The 18,725-nt window shown below is 38.6% G+C and overlaps 1 protein-coding gene across 1 annotated transcript in view; it reads right to left on the bottom strand.

The window, feature by feature from the left end:
- The window catches only part of PARP4 (poly(ADP-ribose) polymerase family member 4), a 123,859-nt gene that overhangs the window by 28,737 nt on the left and 76,397 nt on the right, over nt 1–18,725 (bottom strand). The window contains exons 25-32 of the mRNA XM_043574551.1: nt 18,561–18,660; nt 16,726–16,896; nt 16,363–16,443; nt 14,926–15,006; nt 13,753–13,848; nt 13,042–13,164; nt 4,706–5,701; nt 2,430–2,529 (exon numbers count right to left, since the gene is read on the bottom strand). Of these exons, the coding sequence (XP_043430486.1) occupies nt 2,430–2,529; nt 4,706–5,701; nt 13,042–13,164; nt 13,753–13,848; nt 14,926–15,006; nt 16,363–16,443; nt 16,726–16,896; nt 18,561–18,660 (1,748 nt within the window). The remainder of the gene's footprint in view (nt 1–2,429; nt 2,530–4,705; nt 5,702–13,041; nt 13,165–13,752; nt 13,849–14,925; nt 15,007–16,362; nt 16,444–16,725; nt 16,897–18,560; nt 18,661–18,725) is intronic.

Below are 18,725 nucleotides of genomic sequence, written 5' to 3'. Positions count from 1 at the left end.
CCACAAGATCATGACCTGAGCCAAAGTGGGATGCTTAACCGACTGAGCCACGCAGGCACCCCAAGATGTTTGTCAATTCTAATTTGGTATAATTCAAACACCAAACTCTGTCTCCCCAACACCTGGCAGCAGCTGGAATCTCTGCTTTTTCTCTCCAGCTGTTGCTTTTTTTCCGGATTCCTTGAAGTCACGTGTATGTACAGGTTAGGGGAGAGCCAACAATCTGAGGGAATCTGTATGCAGATTTCAGAGCTCTGGGCTCTGTGGCTCCTTCCTTTTTAGGAGTTTCACCCTTACTTTCCGGCCACTCTGGCAGCCTTGAACTCTAACTCCTATGTCATTATCCCATTAAGACTTTCCATTTCAGTTCTAACCTCTCATGTGCCTCATGAACTGAGAAGTACCTTTGGGTGAATAGTTGAGTAAATGTAGAACTCACCTCATTTTCTTCCTTTTTTCAGGGATTTTGATCCTTCTAGTTTCTGCCTGTTTTTTTTTTTTTATTGCATTCCAGGCCTTAAAAGAGTGGTTTTAAAATACTTTATCTGAGCTTACTAAATTCCTTAATTTACTTCCTTACTAAATTCCTTAATTTACTTATTTTCTTTACTAAATTCCTTAATGCCCCTTACCCATTTAGCCCATCCCCTCTCCCACAACCCCTCCAATAACCCTCAGTTTGTTCTCCATATTTATGAGTCTCTTCTGTTTTGTCCCCTCCCTGTGTTTATATTATTTTTGTTTCCCTTCCCTTACATTCATCTGTTTTGTCTCTTAAAGTCCTCATATGAGTGAAGTCATATGATTTTTGTCTTTCTCTGACTGACTAATTTCACTTAGTGTAATACCCTCCAGTTCCTTCCACGTAGTTGCAAATGACAAGATTTCATTCTTTTTGATTGCCGAGTAATATTCCATTGTATATATATACCACATCTTCTTTGTCCATTCATCCATTGATGGACATTTGGGCTCTTTCCATACTTTGGCTATTGTTGATAGTGCTGCTATAAACATGGGGGTGCATGTGTCCCTTAGAAACAGCACACCTGTATCCTGTGGATAAATGCCTAGTAGTGCAATTGCTAGGTTGTAGGGTAGTTCTATTTTTAGTTTTTTGAGGAACCTCCATACTGTTTTCCAGAGTGGCTGCACCAGCTTGCATTGCCACCAACAGTGCAAAAGAGATCCTCTTTCTCTGCATCCTCACCAATATATGTTGTTGCCTGAGTTGTCCATGTTAGCCATTCTGAGAGGGGTAAGGTGGTATCTCATTGTGGTTTCGATTTGTATTTCCCTGATGATGAGTGATGTTGAGCATTTTTTCATGCGTTGGTTTGCCATCTGGATGCCTTGTTTGGAGAAGTGTCTATTCATGTCTTTTGCCCATTTCTTCACTAGATTATTTGTTTTTTGGGTGTTGAGTTTGATAAGTTCTTTGTAGATTTTGGATACTAACCCTTTATCTGATTTTATTTTGATGAGGTCCCAATGAGCTTACTAAATCTTACTGGTGAGAGATTTAGTCAGATTCACGCTCCTTTATCATTCCAGGAAGTAGAATTCTCCTCATGCAAATTTTCACCTTTCCTTTTTGGTGTAGTGCAAGTCAAACAAACAAAGACCTGCTAACTCTGGAATAAGCCTGGAGTATGAAAACCCTGACTTTTTTGAGGGGATGGCAGGGTAGTTAGACACTGCTGTTCAATGAATACTGACTACTGTTTAATAATGTGTTTTTATTAAAAAAAAATGTCTTAACCTAAGACTAGCATTTGACCTTCAAACCACTTGCTTAACCATCCCCTTCATTATCATGACAAGAAACAGGTCCACAGAGATTGAACTTGCTCTGGCAAAGACTGCCTAGACACTAATCAAAGCTGTTTTCTGTTCCTGGACACCAAGCTAAAGTGTATTTTCCAGCCCTCTTGTATCTGGGAGGGGCTCTGTGACTAGTTCCTGCCCAGTTTGTCTTTCTCTTACTATCTACCAGGTAGGTAATGCCAGAGCAGTATTTTCTTCTTTCCTTTTCACTAGAGTAATTTTAAAGACACTTTTGATAATGGTGGAGCCACAATATGGACGGAGCCTGGGTCTGTAAATGAAAACTTGGAGTGGAATTTTCCTGCTGACTACTATTTGACTGTGATATGTGCAAGAAAATAATCTTTGTGTTAAGCTACTGAAATTTTGGATTTTTAAAACAGAAGTTATTGTTACTTATGCTAATTAACTTACACAGGTAATACCCTAATTAGTGGTAAAGATATGACTAGAAACTGGTCCTCTTGTTTCATTTGATGGTTAACAAATATAATTCCACTCATATGTAACTTACATAATTATCATATTAGTATACTAATTTACAACAAAATTTACAACAGTTAAGAGCATGCCATTTAATTAATAGAAAAATGGTGACTTACCTAGAGATCTAATGCCTTTTTGTTCAAGAAAGCTGTTTAAAATATTTGTATTAAGGTTTAAAATAAATCCCAGTTCTGATGTAAGTTTCCAGAAGCCATCCTATGAAATAAAAAAGCAAATTTAAGCCACATTTTTGAAATTTAATCACATACATAAGAATTTATGTAATAAATAATGTTTCCAATTATTTAAATTCAGTTTATTAAGACATTTCTAAAATTTGTATTGTAAAAAATTTTTATTATCATTTTTATTATTTTTAAAATCAAAGTTCTTCAGGGGCGCCTGGGTGGCTCAGTCAGTTAAGCGTCTGACTTTGGCTCAGGTCATAATCTCACAGTTCATGGGGTTGAGCCCTGTGCTGACAGCTCCAAGAAGGGAGACTGCTTTGGATTCTGTGTCTCCCTCTCTCTCTGCCCCTTCCCTGCTGTCTGTCCTTGTCTCTCAACAATAAATAAAATATTAAAAAATGAAAAAAAAGTTTAAGTCAAAGTTCTTCATATAGTAGTGACATAGTATTGTTAGGAATCTCAAAAACACTATGGACAGTATGTATCAGATGGCACTTATAAAAAGTCTGGAAAGAGATTCATGTGCAGGCATTTTAAAAAATGGTGTTATGAATTTTTTCTTCTAGTAATGCTTTGAACCAATGTTTCCCAAACTTTTAAGTAACATGATTCCTTTTGTTCAATATTAAAAATGTGCCTTTATGAAGTCCAAAATATGAAAATGACAAATTTTTACTAAATATAAAATTGTTATGGTGAATATGCTCTTTAAAATGACCTTACTGTCCCCTGCCCACCCCAGCTAAGTCTCTACTTGAAAAAAAAATTTTTTTTAATGTTTATTCATTTTTGAGAGAGCCAGATAGACCATGAGCAGGGAAGGGGCAGAGAGAGAGGGTGACACAAAATCTAAAACAGGCTCTAGGCTCTGAGCTGTCAGCACAGAGCCTGACGCAGGGCTCGAACTCATGAGCCATGAGATCACGAACTCGGCTGAAGTCAGACGCTTAACCAACTGAGCCACCCAAACATCCCTAAGTCTCTACTTTTAAGGCTGATGTTTATTACATTATTACGAGGTGGTCGTAAGCCTGAACATGGGGATCTTGACCTTAAAGTCTATCAACTTCAGTTCCCAGAGGAGCTAATACAGAAAGCAGAAAGGTGGATGAGGTCATAGGCAGGTACACAGACTCTATGGCAATAATTTGAAAAATAACAGCAGTGGTATGTGCCAACTAGTATTAAACTAGTCCTAGGTGCTTAGATTTAAGAAAAACAATCTTTTTAGCCACTTCCTATGGAGAGACTATTACTATACCCACCTTGCAGATGAGATCACTGAGGTACAGAGAGGTTAAGCAACTTGTCCACAGTCAGACAACTAACAAGCAGCAGAGGCACCATGTAAGCTCTACTAGTCTGGCTCCAGGGCCCAGAGACGGCAGCATCTGCTGTACTGCTTCCTACACTGCTTTCATGGACACTCTTCCAGGTAAAAAAAAAAAAAAATGCTGGACAGCTGTTATGATCATGTTTAAACCTCAAAACTACTCTATGAGGCAGACACTATTATTATCCCCAGTAAATGGATGAAGAAACTGAGACTCAGAAAGGTTATCTGACTTGCCTCAAATCACAAAGTACTAACCGAGGCTCAAATTTAGTCTTACACTAAATCAAGTTGCGTTTCCACTTTACTAAACTACTTTACATTAAAACAAATAATTACAGATATGAGGCTGGGTCTTAGTACCAGCGCAGGAACTAAGTTCACTTAGTGTTTATTAGCTTCACAAATGGAATGATAAGCTCTAACACAGTCTTACATGTTGAGTGATATTCCTAAGACCATATGTGAAAACAATTAGAGTATACTTACAGCTCTCATCCTCTACGTCAAAGTGGGAAATTTACATAATTGCAATTCACCTGTTCTAGAACCTAGGAAATCAAGGTCTTACCCCATGACCCGTTCAGGGATGATTAACTTTCAACTGAGGAATATTAACATTCACTTGCATGATATTCTAGCCTAACAGTTAAAACTAGATAGATAAATACCATTATCAAGCATGCTGTATTTATTGTTGACTTTTTTTTGGAAAATTTTTCTCAATGGAAGAAGCAGTGTATTGATTTACATTCTGCCACAAGTCACTTACCTCACTATTGTACTGATAAACGACCAGGTACTTTGAATAGCTCTGCTCTAAACTATGAAGCTAATTAACCACAGACTTAAGGAGAAATAAGACTAATACCTCAGTTTGTAGACTGAAGAGTTTGGCCCAAGGCACAAAATTCATCCAGCTTTGTTCATCTTTTTGTGCTTGAAAGCTTGCAGTAAAGGCACTTCCTGTTAGAGCAGATTTTGCCAAACGACGTTTCTGAAATCTTGGTGTTTCAACATTTTTTGTTTCAGAAAAATGCCCATTACTTGAAGTAGATGATGAAATTACGGCACAAACATTTGCTGAAGAAGCGTCCAATTCTGTGTTAGCAAACAGATCTATCTGTGGCTTGTAAGCGGTGCTCGAATGAACTGAGGAATTTTGAAAATAAAGAGGAGAACCAGAAGGGTAATGAAAGTCAAACTCTCTGGATAGACCAGAGGAAGGAACTCTAGGAGGGGAGAAAAAAGTATTCGGCTGTGGGGGAGAGTCCAACCCAAGAGAATTGCTAGCACAATTGTCAGTCTTACGACCTTGATAACTGTCAGGTAGATCAACCTGTCCAAAGTTATATGAGTCACCTGAATAAGGAACACAAGCAAAGGAGCTCAAAGGCAGGGGAGACAGTCTGAAAGCAGCAGATGACTCAAGGGAAGAATCACTACAACTGTCAGTTTGAAGGTCTTGGTCATTCTCAGATGGACCAGACTGTTCAGAACTAGCAGGAGAAGCAAGACAAACCTTTGAACGATGTAAGTGGGAAGGACAGTGGAAACGAGAACCAATTACGGGCTCAACTTCCAAACAGGCTAACCTATGGGCAGCAGAAATACTGCAAGCACCCTGTTTTAGGAAAGGGTCACTTCTATATAATGGTTCAGTTCCTGTTTGCTGAAATGAATCCATCTGACTTATATCCAATGGCATTTCCACATCTTCACATGCGAGATTGAGTGTTAAAATTTTTTCTGATAGTGGGGAACCCTTTTCAAAATCTTCAAAAACTTCCAGCTTAGGTGATCCAAGTTTTCTGTTAGTCAAATGATGTCGCAGCTCTTCATTCCGTGTAGAGAATGCTGAAAGAGGCTGCCCGAAAGGGAAAAATGTAAGGGAAAACACAGAATAAAATGAACATCCTTCCTAGTAGTTGACTTCCAAGCAGACAAGCAGCTGCTTATCCCAGAGCATTGAAAAGAGGAGATATTCAAGATAATTTAAGTACAATGTCCTTGTTTTATAGATACAGAGTCTGAGATCTGGAGAGAACAGCAACAATAAATACGTCAAATATCTTAGTTTCTCTTTGTTCTTAGCATCTTGGAATTTCAATATCTCTCATTTTATACAAGAGGAAACTGAGGACCAAAGAAGTGTCTTGTACAAGATTTTATAATAGCAGTATCATAATGTGTAAATTAGCCCTAAAATAAGCTGATAATTTGAAATAAATTATTCTAGTCTTTTATACTGCTTTACAGCAATATTAGGAAACTGAGAAAACTGACAAAAATTTCGAAAGCTTTAAAGTAACTAAATGAATATATTTTTACACTAGACTTTGAATAACATGGAAAACAAAAGGGAATTAAGGATGCTATGTTACTACTATTATTTGAATGTTAAAGAGTCATTCCTAAAAAGTTGCATGTAAATAAAATCTAGTTTTATATGAATTACAAGTTTGAGATATTTTGGAAATAATTAGCCTGGCAGCACCTGGCTGGCTCAGGTGTAGAGCATGTGACTCTTTTTTTTTTTTAAGTGTATTTATTTATTTTGAGAGAGAGAGGGAGACAGGGAGAGAGAGCGAGCAGGGGAGGGAGAGAGGGAGGGAGAAAGGGAGAGGGAGAGGGAAAGGGAGAGGGAGAGGGAGAGGGAGAGGGAGAGGGGGAGGGGGAGAGAGAGAGAGAGAGAGAGAGAGAGAGAGAGAGAGAGAATCCCAAGCAGGCTCTGCACTGTCAGCATAGAGTCCTATGCGGGGCTTGAACCCATGAACTGTGAGCTCATGATCTGAGCTGAAGTCAAGAGCTGGACCTTAACTGACTGAGCCACTCAGGCACCCCAAGCATGTGCCTTTTGATCTCGGGGATGTAAATTTGAGCCCCATATTGGGTTTGGAGATTACTTAAAAATAAAATTCAAAAAAAAATTAGCTTGTCATTTTACCAATGTAAAAGAGCTATTTTTAAAAAAGAGAAGTCCTTTCCCAAAGAATTTCCACAATGGTTGTGCAATTTTGTACTCCCACCAGCAGTGTGTGGGAGTTAGGGTTGTTCCACACCCTCACCACATCTAGTACTGTCAGTCCCTATTAGGCCATGCTGGTGGGTATGTAAAGGTATTTCCCTGTGGCTCCAACTTGCATATTCTGATGTACAGCATTTTTTCATATGCTTGTTGGCCATCTGTATACCTTCTCTGGTGAAGTGTCTGTTCAAATCCGTTCATTATTTTATTGGATTTTCTTATTATTGAATTTTAAGATTTCTTTCTATATTTTAGATAAGTCTTTGCCAGGTATGTTTTACAACTATTTTCTCACTGTCTGTGTGGTTTCCCCTTTCATTTGCTTAAAGGGGGTCTTCTGAAGAGTAAAAGTTTGTGTGGTTTTTTTGTTTTGTTTTTTATTTACTTGAGAGAGAGTGTGTGTGTGCATGCGAGCCAGGGAGAGAGGCAGAGGGAAAGAGAGAGAGAGAGAGAGAGAGAGAGAGAGAGAATCTTAAGCAGGCTACACGCTCAGCACAGACCCCAATGTGGGGCTTGATCCCGTAACCCTGGGATCATGACCTGGACAGAAATCAAGAGTTAGACATTCAACTGATAGAGTCACCCAGGCAACCCAAAGAGCAAAAGTTTTGATTCTAGTGAAGTCCAATTCACCAATTTTTTACAGATTTTTTTTAATTTAAGAAAACTTGGGGTGCCTGGGTGGCTCAGTTGGCTAAGTGTCTGACTCTTGGTTTTGACTCAGGTCATAATCTCACAGTTTGTGGGATCAAGCCCTGCATCAGGCTCTGTGCTGACGGCATGGAGCCTGCTTGGGACTGTCTCTCTCCCTCTCTATCTGCCCCCACCCCGGTCATGCTCCCTCTCTCTCAAAGCAAACAAACAAACAAACAAACAAAAAACCCTAAAAAAATTAAGAAGCCTTTGTCCAACCCAAATTCACTAACATTTTTTCCTACTTTTTCTTCTAGATATTCTAGCACTGTTCAGTTGTTACATTCAAGTCTGCAATCCAATCAGTTTTTGCACACAGTGTGAGCTGAGGGCAGAGGTTCATTTTTGTCTCATATATGGCTATCCAATTGTTCCAGACACATTTGTTGGGAAAATCACCCTTTCCCATTGAATTACCTTGACACCTTCGTAGAAAATCAATTGACCTTATATATGTGGGTATATTTCTAGACTCTCTACTCTGTTCCAACTGTTACATGTTCCAGTGATGTTCCCATGGTACAGATGTCTATTTTACACCAATATCACACTCTCCTAATTACTGTAGCCTTATAAAATAGTAGTCTTGAAATCAGATAGTGTAAGGCCTCCAGCATTTTCTTCCTTTTCAAAGTTGTTTTGGCTAGCCAAGATCTGTTACCCTTACATAAAACGTTTGAAATTAGTGTGTCAGTTTCTTTTTTTTTTTTCAGTGCCATTAACTTTATTTATTTTTTATCTTTTGAAATTAGTGTTTTTTCTTTTAATTTAAATCCAAGTTCGTAAACCTATAATGTAACAATAACTTCAAGAATAGAATTTAGTAATTTGTCACTTACATATAACACCCAGTGCTCATCCCAACAAGTGTTCTCCTTAATGCCCCTTGCCCATTTAGCCCTTCCCTCCAACCCAACACCCGCCAGCAACCCTCAGTTTGTTCTCTGTATTTAAGAGTCTCTTATGGTTTGTCTCCGTCTCTGTTTTTATCTTATTTTTGCTTCTCTTCCATTATATTCAGCTGTTTTGTATCTTAAATTCCACATATGAGTGAAATCATATATTTGTCTTTCTCTGACTTATTTCACTTAGCATAATACACTCTAGTTCCATCCACTGTTGCAAATGGCAAGATTTCATTCTTTTCAATCACTGAGTACTATTTCATTATATATATAATAAATATAATATATAAATATATATATAAATGTATGTATACACACACACACACCCCACATCTTCTTTATCCATTCATCAGCCGATGGACATTTGGGCTCTTTCCATACTTTGGCTATTGTCGACAGTGCTGCTATAAACATTGGGGTGCATGTGCCCCTTTGAATCAGCATTTTTGTATCCTTTGGGAAAATACTTAGTAGTACAATTGCTGGGTCATAGGGTAGTTCTATTCTTAATGTTTTGAGGAACCTCCCTACTGTTTTAAGAGTGGCTGCACCACTTTGCATTCCCACCATCAGTTCAAAAGGGTTCCTCTTTCTCTGCATCCTTGCCAACATCTGTTGTTGCCTGAGGTGTTAATTTTAGCCATTCTGACAGGTGTGAGGTGGTAGCTCATTGTGGTTTTAATTTGTACTTCCCTGATGATGAGTGACGTTGAGAATCTTTCATGTGTCGGTTGGCCATCTGGATCTTCTTTGGAAAAGTATCTCTTCATGTATTTTTCCCACTTCTTCACTGGATTAGTTGTTTTTTGGGGTGTTGAGTTTGATAAGTTCTTTATAGATTTTGGATCCAAATCCAAATCCAATCCAATCCAAATCCAATCCGATATGTCATTTGCAAACATCTTCTCCCATTCTGTTGGTTGCCTTTTAGTTTTGCTGATTGTTTCCTTTGCTGTGCAGAAGCTTCTTATTTTGAGAGATCCCCATGGCTCATTTTTGTTTTTGTTTCCCTTGACTCCAGAGACATCTCAAGTTAGGGAATTGCTGTGGCCAAGGTCAAAGAGGTAGTTGACTGTTTTATCCTCTAGGATTTTGATGGTTTCCTGTCTTACAAATGGGTCTTTCATCCATTTTGAGTTTATTTTCGTGTATGGTGTCAAGAAAGTGGCCCAGGTTCATTCTTCTGCATGTCACTGTCCAGTTTCCCCAACACCGTGTGTTGAAGAGACTTTTATCCATTGGATATTCTTTCCTGCTTTGTCAAAGATTAGTTGGCCATACGTTTGTGGTCCATTTCTGGGTTCTCTATTCTGTTCCATTGATCTGTGTGTCCGTTTTTGTGCCAGTACCATACTGTCTTGATGATTACAGCTTTGTAATACATCTTGAAGTTTGGAATTGTGATGCCTCCAGCTTTGGTTTTCTTTTTCGGGATTGCTTTGGCTATTTGGGGTCCTTTCCAGTTATATACAAATTTCAGGATTGTTTGTTCTAGCTCTGTGAAGAATGCTGGTGTTATTTTGATAGGGATTGCATTGAATATGTAGATTGCTTAGGGTAGTGTCGACATTTTAACAATATTTGTTCTTCCTATCCAGGAGCATGGAATGTTTTCCCATTTGTTTGTGTCTTCTTCAATTTCTCTCATAAGCTTTCTGTAGTTTTCAGCATACAGATCTTATACCAATTTGGTTAGGTTTATTCCTAGGTATTTTATGGTTTTTGGTGCAATTGTAAATGGGATTGCTTCCTCGATTTCTCTTTCTGTTGCTTCATTATTGGTGTATAGAAATGCAACCAGTTTCTATACGTTGATTTTATATCCTGTGACTTTGCTGAATTCCTATATCAGTTCTAGCAGTTTTTTGGTGGAGTCTTTTAGGTTTTCCACATAGAATATCAGGCCACCTATGAAGAATTAAAGTTTGCCTTCCTCCTTGCTGATTTGGATGCTTTTTATTGCTTTGTGTTGTCTGATTGCTGAGGCTAGGACTTCCAACACTATGTTGAATAACAGTGGTAAGAGTGGACATCCTTGTATTCCTGACCTTGTGTTCCTTAAAGCCCTCAATTTTTCCCCATTGAGGATAATATTAGCATTGGGTCTTTCATATATGGCTTTTATAATCTCAAGGTGTGATCCTCCTATCCCTACTTTCTTGAGGGTTTTTTTTTTTAATCAAGAAAGGCTGTTGTATTTTGTCAAACACTTTCTCTGCATCTATTGAGAGGACCATATGGTTCTTGTCCTTTCTTTTATTGATGTGATGTATCACATTGATTGTTTTGTGGTTATTGAACCAGTCCTGCATCCCAGGTACAAATCCCACCTGGTCGTGGTGAATAATTCTTTTAATGTATTATTTGATCCGGTTGGCTAGTATCTTGTTGAGGATTTTTGCATCCGTGTTCATTAGGAAAATTGGTCTGTAGTTCTTTTTAGTGGGGTCTTTGTCTAGTTTTGGAATCAATGTAATGCTGGCCTCATAGAGTGAGCTTGGAAGTTTTCCTTCCATTTCTGTTTTGGAACAGCTTCAAAATAATAGGTGTTAACTCTTTTTTAAATGTTTGGTAGAATTCCCCTGGAAATCCACCCAGCCCTGTACTCTTGTTTGCTGGGAGATTTTTGATTACAGAGTCAATTTTTTTTTACTGGTTATGGAGTGTGTCAATTTCTAAACAAAAAAACTTGCTGGGACTTTGATTTGTATTGAATTGAATCTATGTATCAATCTGAGGAGAATCAATATCTTAACAATATGGAATCATCTGATTCAAGAACATCTATTTAGGTCTTCTTCAACTGCAATTTTCTCAGCAATTTTTTAACTTTCAATGTATAGGTCCTGCTTATATTTTGTCAAATTTGATTCTATGTATTTTGTATTTTCTATGGTATTATAAGTGCTATTGTTTTTTAAATTTCAGTTTCTGATTATTACTAGTATACAGAAATCCAGTTGGTTTCTTACATTGACCTTGCATCCTGTAACTTTGCCAAACTCACTTATTAGTGCCACTAATCTTTCTATAGAGTCTTTAAGAGGTTCTACATATACAATTAGGTTGCTTATGAGTAAAGAAAGTTTTGATTCTTTCCAACCTGTATGCTTTTTATATATTTTTTCTTGCCTTAGGTACCAGCTAGAATATTCTGTACAATGTTGAACAGAAGTGGTAAGGTCAGACATCCTTGCCTTGTACCCACCCTGAGGGGAAAACCATTCAGTATTTTACCATTAAATATGACATTAACTTTAAGTTCTTCATTTGTGCCCTTCATCAAACGAGGGATTTCCCTTTCCTAGTAGCCTAAAAGCTTCTTGTTATTTTTTTTTCCTTTTTTAATTGTTGTAGGCTGTCTCTGTGCTGAGAATCAGCCTGAAGTAAACTTAATGCCTTCGTAGGTCTTTTCTGAGCTTTTCGTTGGTTTTGTGCAGACACTTTTTAATTATTCCCATATATGCAGTTGTTTTTGAATGTCCTGGTGTTCAGTGTCTGGCTCCCAAAAGGGGAAGAGCAAAAAATGAGCAGGGGGAGTAAAGCTGCAGGCTCTTTAAATCCCCTGGAAGTCACTTCAGCCAGAGGGCAGCGGGCTTGCAACAACCAGAGAGCTGCCTCAGAGGCCACTTACCTCTGTGTCTGCGAGGCGGGCTGCAGTCACCCCCCAACCCTGCCACTGCCCATCTCTTCTGTGGCAGCTACAATTTCTCTTTGATCTAGGAGGAACTATGTGACCAGAGAAGTAAACTCAGAAAAAACGTGGAAACAGGATTTTCAGAAGTTATTCTTCCTCTTTCCTTTCTTTAAAGACAACTAGAAGATGAAACAAAACAAAAATTCTGCATGCAGGATTTGAGGAAACATCTGTGGTTTTGTTGTTGCTCTGTTGTCATTTACCATCTCAAAACATGGTTTTATGAGCAAAGCAAGCAAATGATATCTGATGTGTTTTTATATTCTTAACTGACATAATAACTTCAAAACGGATTGAGGAAAATGAATGTTGCATATTTTCCCAAAATTCCTCTCAAATTTTTTCGTTAGATTCTGAATTCCAAAATTTTGGCTTTTTTTTTTTTTTAACCAACCTAGACACCTAAGGGTCTAATAGCACTGTTATGTTCCTTTGGTTTTGCATATACCTTCCACTTTCTATGCAAGTCACATTTCTCAGCTTCTGTTTCTGGCTACAAAGGCCACAGTATAAAGCACTATTAGCTTTAAGAATTATTCGTGGTGGATTTAGATTACTATATAGGACTTTTATCACTACTTTCATGATGAACCTATCAATTACTTAGAATAAATAACTTTAGTTTCCTGTATGGCAGTTTGTTTGTCTATGAATGAAGCCAAATCACAGTTGTTCTCCTTTGGGACTCTATAAATACATTTATATATGGTGGCTTTCTCAGTCACATAACAGCTTTTTTATAAATGCGCAAATATTTTCCATTATGAGGGAGACAACAGTTTCTGCATATACAAGCAATAGGGTGCTATTTTAGCAAAGGGTTCCCCTCACCATCATTAAAATATGAAAACACAATATCGACTTATTTGGTAATTAACATTTACCTGTACCACACTGGCATCTGGTTGCTCCTCCTGCCAGCTCATGTATGGCAGGAAATCTACATCCTCTTTGGCAATAAGTTCCATAATATTTGGAATATTAGGAGAAGGTGCCTCCTTACCATCCTATATTGAATCACAATTAGGTAGAAATAAAACAGACATTATCAAATCAAATGATTACTATATATTCTAAAGCCTGGTGAATCCTTAGTACGTTTGGGTGTCAGATTGGGTGTCTTGGGCCACAAGAGGGAGAGAGAGAGAGAGGCACACGCTTAGCTTTCCTCTTTATTGAGCTGGGTGCCATGTACAAAGTGCCTTCTGTGGGTTCTCCTCTTAAATTTATGAAAGAGAAAGGGCCTCTCACAGGAGGGGAAGCTCAAGCCCTTTCTACTTTTTGAGGGTCTCACATTAATAAAAGATGAGAAATAACAAAATGTAACAAAATTGTAGTATATCTCAGAAGTACACACATAACAAATAATTATAACATTAAAAATAATAGTACATGTGACTCATTTAGAGAGGTTATCACAAACGCTAACTGTGAGGCCCTTCATGAATGCAAGGCCCTGCTTTGATGGTCCTCCCTGCCCTCTTCCCCTGCTCTTTGTGAGTCATGAATGTGGATACTGTCAGTGACAGAGCAAGAGAAATTTTCTTAATATGCAAATACAAATGAAATAGCCATGAATTAACAACAGTACATACCCTTTTCTCAACTGCCACAAAGCTTGTAAATTGTGTTATGAGAGAGTTTTCTTTACTGAGTTTAATAATCAGAGATTTTAACATTTGCTTCTTCATCTAGGATAGAATCAAACAAGTGTAGTCACATTTCACTTTATTTTTCACTAGTTAGCCATGTATGACCAATAAAACAAGTGTTAAATAATCTAACAAGGCATTTTTCTATAAAATAAAGCATTTTACAATTAGCATTTCAAGTTAAATTGAGTCAATGGCCCTGTGTGAATGTCTTGAGTAGGGGACTCTGCAAAATAGGATCAAGTGACTGGCTAAGTCATAGAAAAAATAATTCATATTTACATAGCTCTTTACGGTTAACAAAGAACTCTCATCCTCAAGTGTGGTGAGCTTCTGCATTCTTTTACAGACAGTCCACGCCTCCCATTTTAAAGATGGGGAGTCCAAGGTGTGGAGAGGTGGAGGGACCTGTTCAGGAGTGTTTGGTGGCAGGGCCGGTCAGCTGCCCCTAGAGGAAAGAAGGCCTAAAGTAAAGCAGAACACAGGCTGCTAATCCAAGGGCAGCAGGGGAGAACAGTGAAAACACAAGGCCCTCTATCACTGGCTGTGACTGCATTCACAGCCAGGCATGGCACTCTGGTGCCTTCTTTCTGGGAGGGCACTGGGTATGACTGCTCCTAAGCTCATTTAAGTTCACAGCTCCAGAGGCACCAGGCCATCGGTGGGCTGGCTGAGTGGGACCCCCTGCCAAGGGCCGCATCGGCTCAGTGAAGAAGGAGCAGGGGAGGCTCCGGCTCCACCGTCTGTCTTTAGGCTGCTCACCTACCTGCCCTGCACCTGGGCTGCTTCATCACTACGATGAGACTACCAGCGCCTACGATGTATGAAATCTAAGGTGATATTTATGACAGGCACTCAGTGACTGTCCTCTGAGCCCTCTTCTGGTCTCTTTCTGGTGAGTAAAATGGTCATAGAATTCTCAGGAAACCAATGACATCTGCTCTTTCATTGATCCATTTAACGAACATGTACTGAGCACCGTAGGTGCAGAAAACACAGACACAACAATGAATTCCCACCCCCCCCCCACATGCTTCTCCACCCAGCTATCCTCACTTTACGTTTCCATGGATAAAATCAATTTAAGAAGCATCAAGAACAAGGGAAAGAGCGAACCTCATGATTCGTTTCATTTTCATGGAGAATGCCATCTTCATAATCTCGGATCAGAGCTCGCGCCGTCAGCTTGTGTATCATCTGTGTTGAAGCAGCAAAGGGGAAAAAAAGATTCAAATGGCTTCTAACTGAAGTCTTACTTAGAAAACCACTTCTAACTTGAGGTATAACAGTGCATACAAAAAATTCACCCCTTTTAAAAGTGTCCAGTTTGGTGAGCTGTAACGAATGTATACAGTTGTGATGACCACACTGAAATAAAGATTCAGAACAGTTCTTCACTTTCAAAAGTTCCTCATGCCCCTGGCTGTCACCTCTAGCCCCTGGCACCCACTCATCTGTTTTCTGTCCCTACAGTTCTGCCTTTTCTGTAAAAGGGTATTTTGCCACTTCAGTTTATCTCAAAAACCGTAAGCTGTTCTTCTGTAGGAAGAGTCAGCCTAGTGCTGCGATGCCCCACCGTGAATGTGACCTCCACTCGGAAGGGCAGGGGCAGCAAAATGTGCCCTGGGAAGTGTGGGGTAAAGGATCGCCTCCCTTTCTCTCCAACGAAGAAACACAACTGATCTTAAGTGGCAATGTCTCATTTCCATAATAATTCCAACTCTTGTAATTTTGTTATCAGTAGGGCCACAGCTCACAGAGAAAGTACCACTATAAAAACTGCAATTTCATGGAGAATGACCTCTTCCCAGGCAAAATCGTTTGACTTAATTTCCTCCTTAGATTCAATTTTTAAACCAATATGGAGATTCCCTAAACTTCTATACACACATCACGGGCAAATAATAAGTTATAATTATTGATTTGGGGTAAAAAAGCAAGTCACATTTTATTTGAAAAACAAAAAACAAAAATCTGCAATGTCTGGGAAATAGTTTATCTGCTTATGCTTCTATGAATAGCAAACTGCACATATAATATACATAGGTGAGGGATTTTCCAGGTCTGACTATAGTAGATCAAGTACTAATGCAAATACTACAAACTTTTCAGTGATAATTCATTTGCTTTTAATCCGAAAGTAGAAAAAACAAACACACTCTCAATATATGTTTACTCTTGGCCTAGGACTATTATACTGAGTAATACGAGATAACATGGGTGGATCGTGGCACTTAACTTTTATTGAGTCATGGACACATTCGAGAACCTCCCCTAAAAACTGTTCACGTATAAAATACCAAGTTTCATTGCAGTTATTCATAGCCACTGATGCTCATGGGGATACACGAGACTCAAGAACCCCAGAAGAAGAAACTGAATGCAAGTGTCCTCATTTGTACGGATAACAATCCTCCACATCATATTGTGTACTGAAGTGTCAACACAGAGAAACAGGAGCAACAAAGGAAGTACAGGGAGCATTACACAAGAAAATATTAAATGATGACAACTTTCAAACAGTGAGTTCATAGTTCAAGTTTTGAATCTTACAGTTCCAGTTGTCTTCTGAAGTTCAGTAGTTGATACCATTGTAGAAAATTCTTTCTCCTGAATTAATGCACACAGAGTTGCCTGAAACGGGGTGGGGGTGGGAAGGAAATCCCTTATTAGCTTTTTCACTCCACAGTGTCTTGGTTAGTTTCACAGTGATTTTCTCTCTCCTTTCAATGGAAGGTAAAAGGCTCCCTGATGTCCCTAGGAAACTACCCATTATGTTTGCAGAAGCAGAAAAATTTGCCAGCATATTATGATCTGGGGGGAGGAGAGGAAAGAAAAGAGAAAGAAAAGAAAAACAGAACTCTTGGCAACATACATTGTTCTTCCCACACTAAAACCAGCCATGTGCTTCCTCACCTGTGTGCAATGAGGAATAAATCCGTAGACAAGGAGTCGATGGTTGAGGAACAAGGACTGCACCTGGGCTGGGGCCTGCAGGGGTTCAGGTGCATCTGCACTTAGCTGCTGCCACTTGACGGAGACAGAGTGACAACTTGGAGAATGCAACCGGGTCATCTGGTCTTCTATCTATTTATAAGAAAGGAATTATTTCTCTTTCAATGTTACACCCAGAAAATAGTGACTTAACACTGAGAATAATTTTACATTCTATCTTTCAGGATTTGTAGCTCTCTGCTTTTTTTTTTTTCTTTTCCTCCTTCCTGCTCAGGGTACTTTTTCAAAAAGAGTTTAAATAGAATTCTTTTTAAAAAAATTTTTTTTCTAATTTTTATTTATTTTTGAGACAGAGAGAGACAGAGCATGAATGGGGGAGGGGCAGAGAGAGAGGGAGACACAGAATCTGAAACAGGCTCCAGGCTCTGAGCTGTCAGTACAGAGCCTGACGTGGGGCTCAAACTCACGGACCGTGAGATCACGACCTGAGCTGAAGTTGGACGCTCAACCGACTGAGCCACCCAGGCGCCCCTTAAATAGAGTTCTTAACAGCATTAGCACATAATTTAAACGTGCAAAACATCCCTAAATCATTCCATCAGTTAATTACTAATACACAACTTTTGCAGGGAGTAGATTCCAATTATACAAATTAATCCTACAAAGGGCTTGAATAGATGTTTTCCAAAGAAGGTGTACAGATGGCCAAGGAGCATATGAGAAGTTGTTCGACATCACTAGTAATTAGCAAAATGCAAATCAAAACCCCAATGAAATACAACTTCACACTCTACAATGGTTATTATGAAACAAAACAAAACAAAAACCCCCAAAACAACAAGTGCTATTGATTATGTAGAAAAACTAGAACCCTAGTACATTGCTGATGGGAATATAAAATGGTGCAGCTGCTATGAACAACAGTATGGCAGTTCCAAAAAGCTAAACACAGAATTACCATATGACCCAGAAATTCCACCTCTGGGTATACACCTAAAATAACTGAAATCAGAGTCCTGAACACATGCTTGTGTGTCAATACTCAGAGCAGCATAACTCATAACAACTAAAAGGTGGAAACAACACAAATGTCTATCAACAAATGAACCCATAAACGAAATGTGGTGTGTGCACACAATGAAATATCACTTAGCCTTTAAAAAGGAAGAAAATTCTGACATAGTCTACAATGTGCATAGATCTTGAAAATATTATACCAAGTGAAATAAGCCAGGCACAAAAGGACAAATACTATAGGATTCCGCTTACATGAAGTATCTAAAGTAGTCAAATTCGCAGAAAGAAAGTAGAATGGTAGTTGGCAGGGGCTGGGGTGTAGGTACAATGGGAGCAGCTCTTTAATGAGTTGAGTTTCTGTTTCGGATGATGAAAAATTCTGGAGATGGATGGAGGTGATGGCTGCACAACATTACGAATGTGCCTTAATGCCATTGAATGCCACTAAAAATGGTTAAATGGTAAATTTTATGTATATTTTGCCACAATGACAGATAATGCTAACAAAACATGGATACTACTTTACCTTTAAAAATCCCCCATGATACTTTATAAAGAAGAAATCAAACTACAAGCTAAGAGAATGACCTAATTAAGGAGAATCTTTCTGCTAGATGTTAGACAATAACTGAGGGGTGCAATACCTTCAGGCCTGTGGCCTTTTTGTAGGGCCCCTTTCTATTAACGAAAACACAGAAGTTACTGTCAATGGATTTGTAAGCAGATATTATTTCCACATATAAGCATAAAACTATAAATAAGATGTTTGAGAAACGTACCTGTTTTTTCCAACTGTGTTTGGATTTTGAGTTAAAATACTCAAATACTCCAGCACCGTACTGGGACAAAGTCCTTAAGATATGACGATTTGCTGTAGAACTGATCACATTTCACATGTTATAATCTTCAAGAAATTTTAGAAATGTTTTTGAAGTACATGTAGT

Source organism: Prionailurus bengalensis, chromosome A1 (assembly GCF_016509475.1).
Source record: "Prionailurus bengalensis isolate Pbe53 chromosome A1, Fcat_Pben_1.1_paternal_pri, whole genome shotgun sequence".
Lineage (NCBI taxonomy): Eukaryota > Metazoa > Chordata > Mammalia > Carnivora > Felidae > Prionailurus > Prionailurus bengalensis.
Note: the sequence above shows the minus strand (reverse complement) of the source record. Positions and strands in the feature narration are given on the sequence as shown.